The following is an 18,929-nucleotide window of genomic DNA, read 5'->3' as shown; positions in this document are numbered from 1 at the left end:
TCATGTTTACTGAAATTTCAAGCTTGGAAAAAGCACAGGAGCTAAATGCTAATGACTACAGATTTGGAGAAGGGAAGTTTGATTGGTTCTCAAAAATAATGTGAGATGATGGAAAGAAGTTTTTTAAAGGCACCCAAAAATATATTTTTAAGACAAACTTTTAATTTATCCAAAATGCCATCTGTAATAGAACAAAAACTAGAACAAAAAATAAAAGGATACAGATGCAGTGTAATTTGCTAACATCAGTGAGTACAAACAAAACCGGTTTGCAGACACAAGCTTACTGATGAGAAAACCCTTTCACATGTTATGGTTTACAAAGAAAGAGCAAAGAAGACCTGAAGTTTGGCTGGTCACGAAGAGCACATTCCAAAGAAGGGATATGTGAAATATTCATTTTCGAACAACCTCCCTTGTTTCTAGAAAGAATCGGTCACAACTGTCATAAATTTATTATTTGATCAATATCCAGCCAACTAAATTTCCAGTGCATACGTGTTCTTAGATCTTTAATCTTTCAACATGCATTTTTTTCAGATCCTAACTGCTCCCACGCACAGGCAAAACAAATGTAATGACAGAAATACAATAAAGTGAGAAAGAGAAAACAGTACTAATTTCTCAAAAGGAAAATGATGCGTATCAAATGATCTCTATCATATTTAAGGTGACATTTATGAGAGAAAGCTAGTGCCAAGCAATTGAAACCTTTTCAATGCAAACATAGCAGGAAAAATGAACAACCACAGGGCAAGTACCACACATTCATTCAGAAAAGAATAGGATGCCAAAATAAGGTAACTACTTCACTGGCACTTCCTCTTTTGTGACCATAGGAGCCAACTCAGAGCCTGAAAGCATTAAGTAACACCTAACCCTGAATTTTTCGCCTTCAGGTTCAAGCAGAGGAATGGCAGCCAGGCTTCTGTGGCCACCAGTCCGTTAAAGCCACAACTGTTGGCTCAGAAAACATCCTTGGCTTCTCCTTGAGGTCCTTCAGCCACCAGACTACATTCCACTGGCCTGGAAGAATTCACTGGAACATCATCTCCCTGCCTCCCGGTGCCTTCCTTGGGCTCCTCTTGGATGCAGTGTGGCAGGCAGTCCTGTTCCGAGTTACTCCACACGTAGCCAGGTAAAGTCACGTGGCTGTCTGGCTGTCGGCTGGCAGTCTTGGCGGTCTTGCTAGAGATGAGCACCATGCGAGTGCTGGAGGCCACCTGGGAATGGCTGCTGGTGCTGTGAGTCACAGTGGTGAGCACCGAGCCATATCTGTGGCCGCCACATGGTGGCGTCCTTTTCCAGTCCATGGACAGATTCCACCGACTCCACATCTTCTTCACCTCAGCCTGAACCTGAATGACGGGAAACAGGTATCAGAAAGATGATAGACCCTGGATTTTTTTGCAGTACTTGGGATCGAACTCGGGGCCTTGTGCTTGCAAGGCAAGCACTCTACCAGCTGAGCTATGACCCTGGATTCTTATTATAGGGACATGTGACTTGATCTCAATTACACTGATCATAAGCGAGGTTCCTCTGTGCTCCTGGGACTTTAGAGATACATTCCTTCTCAACCTCGGAAGACCTTTAAGATAGGCGCCATTGTTGGAGATGAACATACTGAGGCACAGGGAGAATTAAAGGGATTGTTCAAAGTTGGTATGTAACTAGAAGTTGCAATGCAGCTAATAGAAGTCTCTGGTTTGGAGAGAAAAAGACGACTTCTGGCTGGAGGAGAAAGAAGATACAAATAGTAGCAGTGAGGACGCAGAACTCTGCACGTGACAACTCCATGCAACCCCTGTACTAAGAGACCTGACTAAACTCTTGTGACTTCTAGCAGCATAAGGTCAGCCCCTTTGGATGGTCACATCCCTTACTTAAAGTGCCTGCCTGGAAAAGCTCAATACTGCCAGAAGATTTGTACTGGCAAATCCACCTGATAACAGTTCTCTGACCTCTTTACTTATAACATTTTCTAAAAGTGCTCACAGTTGTAAACATGTAGTCCAGGTCTCTCAAAAGCTTCTCTCTGAAGGACCTGAGAGCCATTCCTTTGAGTGGAAATCATCAAAAAGGACAAAGCCTGTGTCACCCAGTCTCTGTGGGAGGAGAGAACCCTGCCTTAGAGAACTGCAGCCAGCAGACTCTGCTGGCCTATCGCATCCACACTGACCACCCTACTGAGCCCCTGATCACCCCCTTCCTCATTCGCCCTTTAAAATGCCTGAATTTGATAGAGCTCAGATCTTTCCCCTCCTCTCAGTAGTTATTAAGTAAAATCTGTGTCCACCACTTTAAGGACGGGTGACTGAGGAATGGCAGGGAAGGTACTAACTTGGAATGAGCTGCCACACTAGCAACCTGTATAGGCAAACTGAAGAAAGAGAATGTCCGATGGCAAAGCAGGCACTGAAACACATTCCCAGTAGGGCAGGGCTTTTGCTTCCTTTCCTGCTAGTGAAGATTCAATTCTCCTGCTATTGCCCATTTCTGGAGGAACTTATTTGGAAGTCCCAAGGGAAGCCGTGGAAACCTGGTAAGCTGATGTCACTTAAAACAACCTCCTATCTGTTCGTGGTGGCAAAAACAAACACCTGACTTACTTGCCTCTCCTGCAAAATGAGGTAAAAGCAGTATATAAGTAAATCGGGGAATTGATGAGTTGCTACTTAATGTAGAGTCTGACCTAGCATCCCACAACAGCCAAACCCCAAATGTGATCAGAAGCACCAGGACAATCTATAGCAATAACAAGTACCTTTGCACTTCTGGAACTTGCAGCAAGTTGAAAATTTGAAAGAAGAAAGGTAGCAACTCGCCCATCAGCAAGACATGTTAAAAGTTACAACAAAATATATCATTCAAGGTGCTTACTTCTCCCTGGTCAACTCCTAAGTGAATTAAAATTATCCCATCACCAGCTTGGAGTTTTAAAAAATATTAAAGTATTTTTATGGATGCATCTCAAGAAAACTTACATTTGAATTTTTATAGAACTTGAAATGGAGTATGTTTCAGTATTTACTGGAATTTGAAGTTACTGTCCATGCAAATATCAACCTATATTTTTTTAAACATACATTTTTTTTTTCAGTCCTTTCCTACATGCTTGAATTATTTTTACAATGACAAAAAGATAGATGCTTCCAATTACTTTGTGCAGTTCTGTATTTGTTTTCCATCGTGGCATATTACGTTCTGAGAGTGTAGTAAGGGGACTTGAACTTTTCCGTGCTCTCATAATAAGGAGTGTCTTCAGGTTATTGATCCTTTCTGACAGGGCAAGCCATTGTCTCTTCTGTTTTCCCCAGAGCAAATACACAGTAATCTCTGATGGAGGCTTGGTTAGAGTACTTCTTTAAGAAGTGTTTCTAAGTATTGAAGGATTGGGATCTTTGCTTTTATTTAGCTTTTGTTTCCTCATTGCATATAAGGGGCACCAAAGCTCATCATGTCAGACACAAGAATGACTCATACCCTGGTTGAAAAAAATCGTCAAGATCCTCTAGTATTCCACTTGCAATCTAGACCTTCTTTCATGACTATGCAGCTTCCATTCCACAATTTGATATCCCAGCTTCAATTCCTTGGGAATATTTACACCTCAGAGTAGCAGAATTCCACTCACAGGACCCATCTTATGTATTGCAAATTCTTCTATTTTGTTTCAGAACTGGGTATCATAATTCTTGCTTTGCCTGGGTTTTCTGCTGGCCCCACCAAAAAAAAAAAAAACAAAGAGTTGTGGGTTCAGTGGAGAAGGTAGGACTGTCAGGTTCAGGTTGGGCTCTCTACAAATGTGCTGTCTGTGGCAAAATTTTTTCTGAATTTCCTTGTCATGATGAATAGTAATTTCCTTCTTAAATCCACTTAATTTGTTTTTACATGACTATTCAATGTTTTTCAAACGTTGAATTTCATATCAACCTATATTCCAACAAGTTGCTTTTAACATGAGGTTTTGCAACTGAGTTGACATTTCAGTGATTAGAAGAGAAATACCTTAGTTTATTTACATCAATACTTATTACCGTCTTGAAACAACATGTGATCAAAACATCTCCCTTCTTCCTATCCATTCTGTCTTGTAAATCCTGGGAATCCTTCAAAGAGATTCAGGTCACATTGTGATGGCCATTTATACTGCTATGGTTTGAATGTGTTCCCCCAAAGTAATGACGTTGCAAACTTAATCTCCAGTAAAACAGTTTTAGGCAGTGGGGCCTAGTAGAGATGTTTAGGTCCTGAGAGCTCCACCTTCATGAATAGATTAATGCCATTTGGGAAAGAGCTTGCGGTTGTAAGTCTGGTCCCTGGGTCTCTCGCCCTCTTGGTGTAAGCTCTCCTGCACTGCTTCCTTCCACCTTGGAATGACGCACCAAGAACGCCTCCACCAGATGTGGGCCCAACCTTGGACTGCCCAGCTGTCAGAACTGCAAGAAATAAATTTCTGTTCTTTTTTAAATGATGCACCTCATCATTTCAATGATGCATCTCAGGTATTCTGTTAGAGCAGCATACAATGGACTAAAATGCCAGCTTATTTGGGGCTAGTTCTGTTGACTGTTGGGGGTTCCTTCGGACCTACCTCTCCATTGCAGTAACAGTAGATGATAGACACAAAGAAACCCTGTGGAACAGAGATGCATGTTAGCCCACTGACAACTCAGGAACTCAGTATTGAAGCACTTTAGTCAAAACACCTAAGTTGAAAAACTGGTTTGCAATGATTCCTTTAGAAAATTATGCAAATTATTTTTTCCCAATGTTCCAAATTCTTATGTTTACATTAAAATTTGTTAAGAGTTCTCTCTTAGTGTCCACTGAACTGAATAAATAAGTAAATATAATGCTCCAAGACAGCAAAGAACTGATTTCTTTCTTCCCTCCCTCTTTTCCTCCCTCCCTCCCTTCCTCCCTCTCTCTGTCTTCCTTTCTTCCTTCCTTCCTTCCTTATACCAGGCATTTAACCCAGGGGTGCTTAACCACTGAGCCACATCCCCAGCCCATTTTTTATTCTTTTTATTTTGAGACAGGGTCTTGCTAAGCTGCTTAGGGCCTTGCTAAGTTGCTGAGGCTGGCTTTGAACTTCCAATCCTCCTGCCTTAGCCTCCCAAAGTGCTGGGATTACAGGCATGCGCTACTACACCTAGCTAGAACTGATTTCTATTAACTATTTTCATCTATGTTGCTACTCAAGGGCCACATCATACCCATCCCAGCATGGTAAAAGATATGTACACTCCATGAATGCTAGAAACCAGAGACATAAAATATTATATGATAAGAACACAAAGAATCTGTTCATTCACTAAAAAATATCATTGAACTTATACAGTGTGCTAGAATTGGCCCAGCAAGACAATGCAAACAAAACAGTTCTGGAAAAGAAGAGACATGGATAAAACACAAACAAATAACCATATGAGAAAAACAAGACAATAGGCGTTTTGCAGGTAAGATATTGTTGTTAAAGAGGACAATGGAGAAGGTATAGCAGATGAGAAACCAATATATAAATGAAGAGGTGACATTTAAGCTGGTTTGAGTGACAAGAACAAGAAGCCAGCTGTATGGAGACTAGACAGGAAGCATTGCAGGTTAAGAGGACAGCAAGCGTGAGCCCCTTGCAGAACAGAAAGTGTGGAAGTGATAGCTGCTGGGGTGCCTGGAACATGCTGGGCCACGTCACACCACCTCCATCCAGGCAGGCTGGGGATGCCAGGAAATGGCATTTGAACTTTAAATGTGTGGCTATTTCTGATAAGTTAGGTAACATGGCCAGATTCATATTTCAAGGTTCTTCAGGTTACTGTATTTCTAGACTTAAGGAGGCAGGAGGTGGCAGGGTGAAGAGCACTCAGGGCGAGGGCATGGACTCCTACTCCAAACGAGATAAAATGTGTAGCAGCAACCTCTTCCTCTTTTTTGCCCCCCCCCCCCATTTTTTTTGCTCTTCCCTCCATCCCCTTCTTTTGCTTCCCTTTATTTTCCATACACAGAAGCTGCAGGAGTTACATACTTCACAACAATAAGCTTGCTTATCTTGCTGCCCAGGCTTGTTCCTGTGAGAAACAGCTCCAGAGCTGCTCCTGCTGGGATCATGGAATTAACCAGACCTCTGGGGTGGAAAACCACAAGGGCCATAGAACACCGCCCCGAAGGCCCCAGCAGACACACATCGAAGCCATGGAGACAGGTGGAGGAGGAGGAGGTTACATGGGAGCAGGAAAGCAAAGGATAAGAACAAAGTGACTAGGAGAAGATCTACAAGCAATCAACAAACATATGAAAAAATGTTCACCATCTCTAGTAATAAGAGAGATGCAAATCAAAACTACACTAAGATTCCATCTCACCCCAATTCGAATGGCGATTATTAAGAACACAAGCAGCAATAGGTGTTGGAGAGGATGTGGGGAAAAAGGTACACTCATACATTGCTGGTGGGGCTGCAAATTAGTGCAGCCACTCTGGAAAGCAGTGTGGAGATTCCTTAGAAAACTTGGAATGGAACCACCATTTGACCCAGCTATCCCACTCCTCGGCCTATACCCAAAGGACTTAAAATCGGCATACTACAGAGATACAGCCACGTCAATGTTCATAGCTGCTCAATTCACCATAGCCAGATTGTGGAACCAACCTAGATGTCCTTCAATTGATGAATGGATAAAGAAACTGTGGTGTATATATATACAACAGAATATTACTCAGCCATAAAGAATGATAAAATTATGGCATTTGAAGGCAAATGGATGAAATTGGAGAATATCATGCTAAGTGAGATAAGCCAATCTCAAAAAGCCAAAGGACGAATGATCTCACTGATAAGCAGATGATGACACATAATGGGGGGTGGGAGGGGGAAGGAATGGAGGAAGGAGGGACTGTATAGAGGGAAAAGAGAGGTGGGCAGTGTCGGGGGGAAGGAAACGATAACAGAATGAATCAAACATCATTACCCTGTGTAAATGTATGATTACGCAAATGGTATGCTGTTACTCCATGTACAAACAGAAACAAGTTGTATCCCATTTGTTTACAATAAAAATAAATACAAAAAAAATAAATAAATAAAGTGACTAACGGCACTTTTACCTGGAAGGAGTTGAAGAAGAGCTCACAGTGCATGCGGATCTCCCACCAGAGCCCCGAGAAGGAGTGGGGCTGGCAGATGAACACGATGTAGTGCACCCCGAAGACCAGCACCAGGACCAGTGTGGATTTGGCAAGTTTCCTGAAAGAGAGCAGCAAGACTTTTTCTTCATCGGCCTAGCGTTCTTTCAGCAGGGCAGCTTGCTGGAAAAAATTTAAGCATTGCAAACAGAAGCCACCCGCCTTTGGACCCCACCTCTCCTGCTCGGCCCCCACCACCATCTTCCTTCGCTTCCGGTTGCTTTAATACTACATCAGGTCGTTGATTCTCACTTCCCATAATTAATATCCCCTGAATACCTCCACTCATTTTCACTCTTCTTGATTATAGGAGGCTATTTTTACAAAGTTGTTCAGTGCTTTTCTTCTGTCCTAAGTCCTCTTATATTTGAGATTTAAAGATGCATCTCCTCCATCCATGTTAACTGCCTTCACATTCCTAGGCAGGATGTGACTTGCTTTGTTCATCTGAAAATCAACTACTCTTGGAGATGTTTTGTATTTTCTTATGAGCGACATGTAGTCATTTCCTTCTGCCTCCACAGAATATTCTGTCAAATAATCGATCCTAAACTATTTAGTTTTGTCTAGTCTGTTTTTTGTTTTTGTTTTTGTTTTTCCCCTATTTTCAAACCAGGTGATTTGATGACATTATTTCCCTTACTGGGCTCTTCATATACATTTTCTTCTGTATTTAGAGGAATCCTTCCTGGGTTTTCCATGAGGATGTTGTGGGGGTTGATTGTAGGTATCCATTGCCTGGATGAAGGAATACCCTGGGAACTGTGTCCATGAAGGTGCTTCCAGATGAGGCTGGTGTGTGAGTTGAAGAACTGAGTGGGGAAGACCTGCCCTGAATGTGGGTAGGCACCATCCCATCAGCTGGGGCTCAGACAGAGCAAAAGGCAGAGGAAAGGTGAATTTGTTCCCTCTTCTGGACAACTCTTTCTCCTGCCTGTGGACATGACAACTCCAGCTTCTCCAGCTATTGTTCTCTATGACTTGAACCAGCAGCCCCTCGGGTTTTCAGGCCTTTGCCCTGGGCTGAGGGTTCCACCACTTGCTCCCTTTGTTCTAAAGCTTTTGAACTTGAACTGAACCATGCTACTGTGTCCCTGGTACTCCAGCTTCCAGAAGCTTTGTCATGGGATCTCTCAACCTGCATTATCACATGAGCCAACTCCCCCCCAAAATTCCCCTCTAGTATATCTCCATCTATCTGTCTATCTATCTATCTATCTATCTATCTATCTATCTATCTATCTATCTATCTATCTACATCTCTATCTATCTGGCTGTTCTATTGGTTGTCTCTCTGGCGAACCCCAACTTGTACAGATAGGCTTACTCTAACGGCTCCTGAGATCCCTACCTCTTGCTATTTATGGCTTGTCAGTCCTTTCTTCCTGAGGTGAGCAGGACCAGCAACTTGCTTCTAACCCACAAATTTTGACAGAGATGATAGGATGCCACGTCTGTGATTACACTGTGTAAGTCTATAACTGTCCTCTTCCTAGCAGACGCTCTCCCTTGTTTCTTCAATGAAGGATGGTGCCATATTGTGAGCTGCTCTGTCGAGAAGCCCATGTGGTGAGAAAAGGTGTCATCTAGACAAGGTCCAGCAAGTGACTGAATCCCACCAACAGTCACGTGGGCTTCCCCAGTCCAACCCTGGCATAAGATACGGCCCCAGCTGGCCTCTCAACTGCAGCCTTGTAAGAGACTGAAGTGGAGGACCCAGACCTAGATTCCTAAGCTGCAGAAACAGAAATGGCAAGTATATTTTTTTAAGCCACTACATGTGGTCATTCATTTTGCAGCCAAAGCTAGCTAGCACAACCAAGTGCACCATTTTCTGGTTGTTGGTTGGTATTGATTTGTTTTGTTTTGTTTGTGCTTTTTACCCAAGAAATTCCCAAATGTGCCTTCATTCTTTTTTTTTTTTTTAAGTATTTTAATTCAATAAGTGAAATATAGAAAAACAGTAGCTCCATAACTATACAAATGGTAAATTAAACAATAACAGAAAATGCTTTAATTTATACTATTTAAATTTCATTCATTACTTTAGTAAAATAACTCATCTCAGCTCCTACCATTTTAACAAACATCTGGAAAGATTTTTGATCAGAAACAGATGCTGGTCTGACAGAAACACATTTGAAAACGTTCTTGTTCTGGTCATAGTTTCCAATACACTTATGGAAACTATGAATTGAGAGTTCAGTTTTGGAAGTTCACAATTCTGTTTTTCAAAACACAAATATTTCTACTTATTTCTCAAATTGCCCTCTTTCTCTATGAATCACTTACACCCCAGTAATCTCAACCTTTCTCTTTTCTCACTAGTCTTGCCTCCAGCTGCTTTATTTATTGATTTAGTTTTCTTCTTGGAAACAAGTTGGGTAGGTGAGTTGAGACCACACTGGTAAAGAGACTGGATGCAGATTCCAGGCTTGATACTAAATATCTGTGCAATGGTGGTTCAGTTTCCTCATCTCTGCAATGACAGAATAGGGCACAGAAGTCCAGAGAGCTCTAATATTACAAGGTTTTACCAGGGATCATCAGTCACACATATATACTTTTCTATCACATCCTTCTTACCAACTCCTACAGAAGATGAAAAGTTCCACAGAAGCAAATTGAAATGCTTAGTTGAGATGTCTGGAGTTGCACATTTGCTGTGCCTCATTCCTGGGCACAGGGTCAGGAGTGTCTGGACCCTGTGCTCCTCTAGGCTCAGTGCCATCTACCTGTCCCTCAGGCCCCTGGAACTAACAGGCTATTTGCTCTGCTGCTCCTAGTCCAACTACTTCATACCTTGCATTACCTATAGTTCATTGGGTTTGAAAACTGTACATAAGGTCCATTTCATTCAAGACTGTATGTCTGATGAGCAGTGAGTTTCTCTGACCTGTCAACTTTCAGAGTTCTTTGCATATGCTTGCTAATCAGTAAGCCCTGTCTTCCCATCATGACAAGACTGTGCGGGACACTTTGAATACCTGCAAGGCATTTTAACTCCAGCTAATCAGATACAGGGTAAAAATATCAACTGTACTTGCAGAACCTTAAATGTCTCATCTAATATCACTCTGAAAAGAAAATTGCATTCCCTTCTTCAAGAGGAAGAGTAAATCCCCCTGGGGACTGTTCTCAAAGTCAAGTTAACTCTGTTCTTACTATGTGTGCCTAGGAGCCCAAAACTAGATTAAAACAAAAATAAAGCAGAGCAATAGATTGTGAAATGGTCACAAACATAAAAGTTTAGGTGCAGATGCATAAGGAAAAGTTTCATTAGACAATGGAATATAGGAAATACCCTGTTAGCTGAATCCTCTTGATTTTTTTTTCCCCTCTTTGTCTGACTTTTTTTTTTTTTTTACCTCTGTGTAGAGATAAAAGTTAAGATGCAGAAAATTGATAGTAATTATATTTGTTTTCTAGTGCTATATAACAAATTACCACAAAACTACTGGCTTAAAGCAATACCCACTTATTATCTCTCCATTTCTAGGCAGTGCCAGGAGTCCAGGCATGGTATACTTGAGTCTTATGCTCAGGGTCTCTCAAAGCTGAAATCATGGTATCAGCCAGGGCTGTAGTCTCTGCTGGATCTTAGGGTTCTCCTGTACACTCATTTAGATTTCTAGAAGACCTTTGTTTCTTGCAATTGTAGGGCTGTCTACTGGCAGCAGACAGGATCACTGAATTCCTACAGGCTGCCCGCCAGTCCTGGTCATGGGTCCTCACAGCATGTCAGATTACTTCTTAAAAGTCTTCACGAGAATCTCTCCAGGCTGCCAGGATGGAATCTATCCAACATATCAGAGGAGTGACTAGCCCACCTCCTTTGCCATATAATGTAACCTAATTAAGGGGAGATCCAACTCTCTCATCACAAGTCTTGCCCACACTCAAGGTAAGTAGGGGCACAGGGATTATACAAGGCACGTACACCAGGGGCTAGGAATCTTGGGAGCCACCTTAGAAACCAGCTAACCACAGAAATGCAAATATGCCTATCCATAGAAATGCAGTTTGGATCCAGTAGAAGGTTACTAATTGTAGCACTATGGATATCGACGAGTTTTTCTAGTTCGCATCCATTTTTAAATTCATTTCAGCATCCACTATCTGACTCCATGTTCTCTTTTGAGTCATTTGTAATAGAACACCACTTCCCTCACTAATGAATGAGTTAAATATTTAAAGTGTGTTCATTTATCTCTGTGTGAACTATGATCGCATCCTCTTTCAGAATGTATCCTGCAGTGGCAATGCGTTAATTAAAGCAGGGTTATGTGCCAAGCAAATGTACACACGATCATCATCTGTTTGTTCACATTAAGATTGGGCCTCCAGCAATCCTGGACACTAATTTTATTTTCAGTGTCCATCTGGTCACCCCTGCACATTGTCTGGCTCTCTGCAAAGGCACAGCTGTCTAATGAGATGATTCAGGGATGATTCACTAATGGTGGTCTTCTGGCTTGCTGGAAACGGGTGATGGTCCATGTCCACAGGGAAGGACATGAAAAGAAAACAAAGGAGCCAAATGGTTTGAGAGCCCAGTGTACTGCCTAGAAAATAGATGCCCAATTTTTGTGATATCAATCCCTAAGTGATGTCTCCCCAGGGAAGTGCTCTGGAAAATCTTAACATCCCTTTAGAAAATAACATCTTCCAAAAAAAAAAAAAGTTGGGGGACAGAACAAAAGTATTTTTCTTGAGCCTTCCTGGTCTTTAATTAATTTTTGTCCTCTTTCTGTGCACATAGGATCTCATAGGTTCATGCTACTGGTACCTTCCTCCTTAAGGAGGGAAATTAAATCAATCTATCTATGTGTCTATCTCTCTCTCTCTCCCTTCCTTCCCTCCTTTTCTCCTTCCCACTAGATTGTGAGTTCTAGGAGGTCACTCAGCAAATGAAAAATGAAACTGCTGGCTATTTAGTACCATGTCCCTGCGGCATCTTGTGCTAGTTGCTCATTTTATTCTTTCAGCATCCATGTGAGAGAGCTATCATTACCCTATTTCCAGGTCAGGTTAGAGGTTCGGAGAAAAGTACTCACTCATATTATATAGTAAGTGATGATTCAGTCTTAAAACCTGCCTTCTTTACTATCATAGTGCATGCAAATATTGGTTGAATTTATTCTAAAAACAATAAACATGAGGCCAGGCACAGTGGCACACACCTGTAATCCCAGCAGCTCAGAAGGCTGAGGCAGGAGGATCTCAAGTTCAAAGTCAGTCTCAGCAAAAGCAAGGTGCTAAGCAACTTAGTGAGACCTGACTCTAAATAAAAATACAAAACAGAACTGGGGATGCAGCTCAGTGGTCATGTGTCCCTGAGTTCAATCCCCAGTACTGCCCCTCAAAAAAACAATAAACATGAAATATGATTTTTGTTTGTCACTGAATAGAAAAATCAAATTAGTCAAAATACTCAAGTATTCTTTCTCATTGAATCTTGCATTTTTCATAGCTCAAATCTTTTTCCAGTCCTGGCAACTTTTCTTACTTTACAAAGGAATCAAGTTGTGATTTTCAAGGGGAAAAAAATGTAAGAACTCTGCTATTAAATCTGAGAGATTAATTTTCTTCATGTCAATCTTGTTTTAAAATAACTGTAAACTATATACAGTATGTCACCACTGAGGGAATCTGGGGGCAAGTTGTATGAGTCCTCTCTCGATTACTTCTACATGTGACTCTACAATTATCTCAAAATAAAGTTATTTTAAAAACTGACTGTATTCATTCATTTCCATTTTAATCCACTTTATCAACTAAGAAGTCTCATGTACTTTTCAAAAGTCTTCTTTACTTGTGTATAACCACATCCTCACCTGGAAAGGCTCTTAGCTCTAAAAGATGTTTTCAGTCTTTCAGAGTATTATGCATAGAACTGTGCTGTTTTAGATGCCACCGCTGGACACTTTATATTTTTTATTTTATTTTATCAAGAATAGTTTAACCAAGTAGAACAAATTAAAAAAAAGAAAAAAATATTCGAAGATTTGTTAGAGAAAGCTAATAACAAAATTAAATGTTTTAAAGTACAAAAATGAATAAACATAAATTTAAATACTCAACAACCATGGATATAAATTTAAATACTAAACACTCATTGAGACAGGGACACAAATTTCATTTTCCTAAGTTGACTTAAAAGGTGAAACTTGATCATCTAAGGCCTCAGAAACTGAATACCAAAACTGAATTTCCAAATTGCTGCCAAGTAGTTTCCCATATTTTTTTCTCTCAAAAAAGAAAGTTGTCATTCTCCACGACATTTTTATATGTAGCTTAACTTTGGACATTATTAAGAATATTAAATATGTTTCAGCTATGAAAAAAGATATATGTAGCCAAAAATAAACTCCCTGACTTCCATTAGTCTAGACCTGTTCTCAAACTTCAAACTTTAAAAACTTCTGTGCACCAAATTATTAAAAAGTTATTCCGAATTCTGAATAGTAGCTAAATTATTCTTTTCAATTATTCTGAGAAATAATTCCCCCATGAATTAACTCTAAATATTTTCTCTTCTATTAATATTTAAGATAAGCCAAACTTTGTTTCCTCCAGTTCCTTAAATATCTTGAGCAACTTTTTCCTAAGAATACAAGTTCACATCTTACAGAACTATAGAAATAAACAGCTTATATTCAGAACTAGAGACAAAAGTAGTTTCCAAGCACCATTACACTTTTCCACTTCATGAAGAATGAAAGGCTATTTCCATCTTCCATTGTTCTATCATCCGTTAGCCCCAGCATTCACCAATGGGATCTAACACAAGACACGGTAGTATAGCATAGGTCCTTTGCTATAAACTCGTATGCACAGTTTATATTATATCACCATTTGCAGCACTGAAAATAACTGGGAAAAAAGAAAAAGGAAAAGGAAACAACTGGAGCTAGGAGCTGCTGGTTGTTCAAACAGGGCATCCTACCTGGACTCCAGGCCACACCTGCAGTCGTTGCTGCTCAACAACAAATACTGTCCAAAAGGAAGCAGCAAAGGGCTTAGAGAACATTAGTGAAAGAAGATAAAGATGTTGACCATGGTTTATTCCTTTCTGTAACTGAGATGACACTTCATAACAACCCAAAGCAGAAAGAAATAGTTAGGGATTGAAAAGACTAATACACTTCCACCTGATTATGGGCATGTCCAGTTAGATAGAGGTCACTATTACTCAGAATTTCCAAAATGATCATTGGGAGAAATGGACATTCATAAGATAGTTTGACATGTTCTTACTAATACTCGATTTGCCCTTTCTTCATGAAAGGCTAAATAATGGACCTCCTTCACCCAGAACATGTGAAAGTTTTTAAAAGTTTATGTTTGGTGGGTGCCAATTCAATAGAAAGATTGGGCAAAATACAAGAAGTCCACTTTCTTGATGATTGTCAGTTATGACACATTTTTAAATGCAGAAAAAAAATTCTCTAAGATCATCCACAAGTGATTGTCCAGGAGTTCATATGGTTTATAGAAAAACAGCAACATACTAAAAACAGATTAAAAATATACTTAAAATTTAAGCATGTTAGAAAGGTTTGGGATTATTTATGTGTAGAAAAAAATATATATATATCTATCTCAAATTACATAAATGAAACACAAACACATTGATAAATTTAATACCTTAAATACATTTCAAATCAACTGGTATTTGTTTTTTAAATAATGATCAAAATATATCCTCTGATAGAGGCCTGTTCTGGAGTTACCTGTATTGTTTTCTCATGTCATGCCCGACTGCATTGGTCTCCCAAATTTTAGTAGCCAGAACTCTAACAGTATTCAGAAACAGAATAAAATTCAGCTGAAAGAGAAAGTAACATTATGAAGAGTTACTAAATTAGTCATCAAGATTTTTATAAAATTGAACCTCTTTGTATTCAAAGACTAAAAATTACCCACTCCACAAATATAAATGAGTGAGTCTGAGACAAGACATTGGAAGGTTAGTGATTCTTGATTTGGCTTCATAAAACCACACAGAAAAATTTAAAAGTTTCAGTGGTACTAGAAACTATAAATACCAAAAAGTAATCTGCCAGGATCCAATTTCCACACTAAAGTTCAGACAAAGTTCTGTGGCAAACTGGTAGGACAAAAAAATAATTATTATAATAATATAAATGTAACTGACTGCCCTTTTTAGTGAATTAATAGTTAGCCTCTGTCTCTAGTTTTAAGGAGAGGAATAACAGAGGTATTTTGAGGATACCGTCTCTCCTATGATGTATGCAAAGCATTGGGGAATGTTTATTAAAGTTTAAAACAACAAGAAAAGGTCACCGGTGTAGGAAACCAAGTTGGATTTGTAATGTTATGGGTGTGGGTGACACTAGAAATGATCAAGTTCTGCTTTCAAAACAGAAAAACGGGGCTTGGAGATTGGTGAAGAGATCCAACATGAAGAAAAAGAAAAGGTCTCCACGTGGAGGGTCACGAGGAAATGAAAGCTGGAAGCCCTGGGGTCCCCTCATTCAGGGAGATGGCTAATGTCTGGAAAGTGCAAGTCTTAGGCCTAATGAGAATGTAGCTTGCCCAGAGCAGTTATTGCATCAACACCAGAGCAGGGACCGGAAAAGAGGACCATCAAGTTCTGCATACATGAGATAAGCTGTCTTGCAGTGATATTTCTCAATTGTTTCTAGAACTTTATTGGGTGATTCATGGGCCTCGTCTCCAAATCAGCTGACTGCATCAGCCCTGAGCCCCCTGCAACCCTGTTCTACCATTGAGTGCCCTGGAGGCATTTCTCAATGATTTCAGCTTTCTATACAAATGAGGGAAAAGGGGGTGTGAGTTGGTGGAAGGATGTTTCCATGCTAATCATAACTACCATTTCTTGAACTCTCTAAAACTTCATATGAGCATGAGGTACTTTCATTATGTCTATTTATTGTGAATGAAAGAATTCCAGTTCAAAGAGATGAGCTAATTTGACCTGGGTTACCCAGCTACTAACCGGAATTTGGACCAGGGCTATGTGAATCCATACTGTGAATTCTCAACTACAATCTCATACCTTCTCTTCAGGTGGAAAAAAAGATACAATATATGAGAATTGAGGATTTGATCTTCACCCACTACCACACCGTGCTCACAGACATAACCTTTTTCAAAAAGAAGGTAAAAAGTTGTTTATCTATCACATAGGTACTATTTTAGAATGGCTAAATTTATTTCTTGCCCCATTAGTTTCTCTCTCCCCAAGACAACCCATTCCCTGGTGATGCAGGATAGCTGGAGTGGAGACACTGGGGAGGGCTAAGGAGGAAGTGTATAAAGGACTGCGTGTTAGGAACTGAAGCTGGAAGTGCTGTGGATGCAATATCAGCTGTGGACTGTAATTCCCTCTTCCCTGAAAAGAAAGAATAATAAATGGCTTCAGATCGGCCAAGCTTCAGTTCCACCATATTTTTTATATTGGTGCATTATAATTATACAAAATTATATTTATACATGTACATGATATAACAGTATAATTTGATTAATTTCTTTCCCTAGTACTTCCTTTTTCCCTTCCCTCCTCCCTCCCTAGTCCCTTTCTCTATTCTACTGGTCTTCAGTCTGTTTTCATTAGATCCCTCCCCATTTTTTTTTCCTTTTTTCTCTCTAGTTAGCCCCACCATATTTAAAATGCCCAGAACGGAGGGCTCTGTCCTCAGATGAGTAGACCACAAATAAATACTTCAACCCTCCAGAACGCTGACTTCAAGAGACACACACCAACTAATCCATCAGTTTAATAACTGAGAAGATACATTGCAGAACAATCAAATGGGTTATGGAGAGAATTAAGATTAGGGAAAACTAAGATTGAGTAGAACTTGCTACCCTATAAGATTAGGAAACAAAATGCACACATATTGATGCATGTAACAATTATTTAGATGAAATTATTCTGAATAATTCAGTAAAACACAGAATATAGGGTAATTAGAAATTTGGTTTTGGAATATTTTAAATGTTTCACATGAATTAACTCTTGATTCTTCACACAGCTCTACAAAACAGGCATATCATTGTCCTCATTTTACAGATGACGAATCTGAGGGACAGGTTTCACAAATAACGCAAAACCATTGAGTTAGCAAAAGCCATAGCCATAGTGCAGTCCATGCAGCCTGGATCCACAGAGTGTATTTTTAGCTACTATACAAATTTCTGCCCATGAAATTGGTTGATTTAATGGCACATTGAAACAGAGAACATTTTTCTAAAGAGCAGAATGGATCAACAAAGTTTGAAATCAATATTAGAAACAACAACAGTAGATCCAATAGAGCAGGAAAATAGATCCCAGAACTTAGAAGATACTTGAAGGATCCTCTCAGATATATGGAAAAGAATAGACTTGTATGATGAGGGAGGACATGGAACTGAGAGCCAACAGGCAGATTATCCCCTTTCTCAAGAAAAGGTCATGGCAAACAGAACCAATCAATAAAGACATAAGAGAAAGAAAGACAAGAGTCTGCAGATGGAAAAGCAACAGATGGGGCAGGAGGACTGAAAGAATAAGACCAAGAGGAGGAGGCTACTCTTTTATTACTATTATTATTATTATTATTATTATTATTATTATTATTATTATTCTACAATAATAAATGGATTTATTATTATCATTTGTATAAGAGAAAGTTGTTTAGAATATCCTTACCTATCTCACATAACCTACTTGGAGGGAAAACTTTGCTTGATAACCTATTTCAAGCAAAGTACAGATAAAGAAAACAAAAAACAAAAAAGGTACAGAATAAAACAACTGCTGATAAGCATTAAAGCCAGTAACACAAAGAATGAATGTTTTGTAAATAGGGTTTTCAAATAATGCAAATACAGAAATGGGATTCTTTCTCAGAGATTTAAATAAATTTAAAGATTTGTTCCAAGTGAACCACAGATGAATTAAAATAGAAAACTCAAAATTTCAGTCATGAAACCTCTGGCTCCTCCAGCTGTCCTCCTGCTGAGACTTTGCCACCCTGGCTCCCCTGTGCTCCTCCCCAGAGCAGCTCATTCCAGCCTTCAGGCTGAATGCCACTCTTTCTCAGCAGCTACTCCTGAGATCCCAGCCCCAGCAAAGCACGTCCCACATTTAAACGTCTACTTCGCTATGTGAGGATAAATGGGTGTCTAACTTGCCACCCTCTCATCTCCACGGCCTCACAGAGCCCCTGCAGTGCTCTTGGTGCTTAGTTAAGATAAGCAAGTGACTAAACGAGTGAAGGAGGTTCGCACACTCTAAACAGCACTTGTATTGGGGAAAATCAGCACGACCCCCTTCCATGTAGATTTTTCACCTGCAGGTATCTTTGAGAGAAAGAATTCAAAATTTAGGTTATAGAAAAGCTGACTTTACGAAAGGTCTACAAAATCATTGCTCTACCTTTGAAAGTTTCATCTGTGCCTCTGGATACATATTGGGAAGGGCTGCCTTCTCCCCAGTTCTGATTTTTCCCTTCAAGGAAGGAGATTCAACTGATATTGCCTTCTTTTCTCTCCCCCTTCCTTCCTGCAGAGAAGGATGGACTGAATCATTTGGTGAGTGAATGTGGAAAGAGGTACTGAGTTTGCTTGAGGCAGCTCCCCGGATCAGAGCCCCTCCCATCTCCAGCATCCTGTGCCTGGTGGGAGATCCTTGATAATTATGCAGAGGCTAGCCTCCAACAGCAATAGGATTTTGTATTGGTTGTCCCTTCCCCCTCTGTGGTATA

The 18,929-nt window shown here is 40.0% G+C and overlaps 1 protein-coding gene across 1 annotated transcript in view; it reads right to left on the bottom strand.

The window, feature by feature from the left end:
• Positions 1 to 764: 764 nt before the first annotated feature.
• The window catches only part of PTH2R (parathyroid hormone 2 receptor), a gene marked incomplete at its 5' end in the record, with an annotated part of 102,376 nt that continues 84,211 nt past the window's right edge, over positions 765 to 18,929 (bottom strand). Inside the window, 4 exon segments of the mRNA XM_079134820.1 lie at positions 765 to 1,358; positions 4,598 to 4,639; positions 7,111 to 7,249; positions 14,925 to 15,019. Of these exon segments, the coding sequence (XP_078990946.1) occupies positions 966 to 1,358; positions 4,598 to 4,639; positions 7,111 to 7,249; positions 14,925 to 15,019 (669 nt within the window). The 3' untranslated portion in view covers positions 765 to 965.

This window comes from Sciurus vulgaris (genome assembly GCF_902686455.1).
Source record: "Sciurus vulgaris genome assembly, chromosome: 3".
Classification (NCBI taxonomy): domain Eukaryota; kingdom Metazoa; phylum Chordata; class Mammalia; order Rodentia; family Sciuridae; genus Sciurus; species Sciurus vulgaris.
This window is presented reverse-complemented; position numbering and strand designations above follow the sequence as displayed.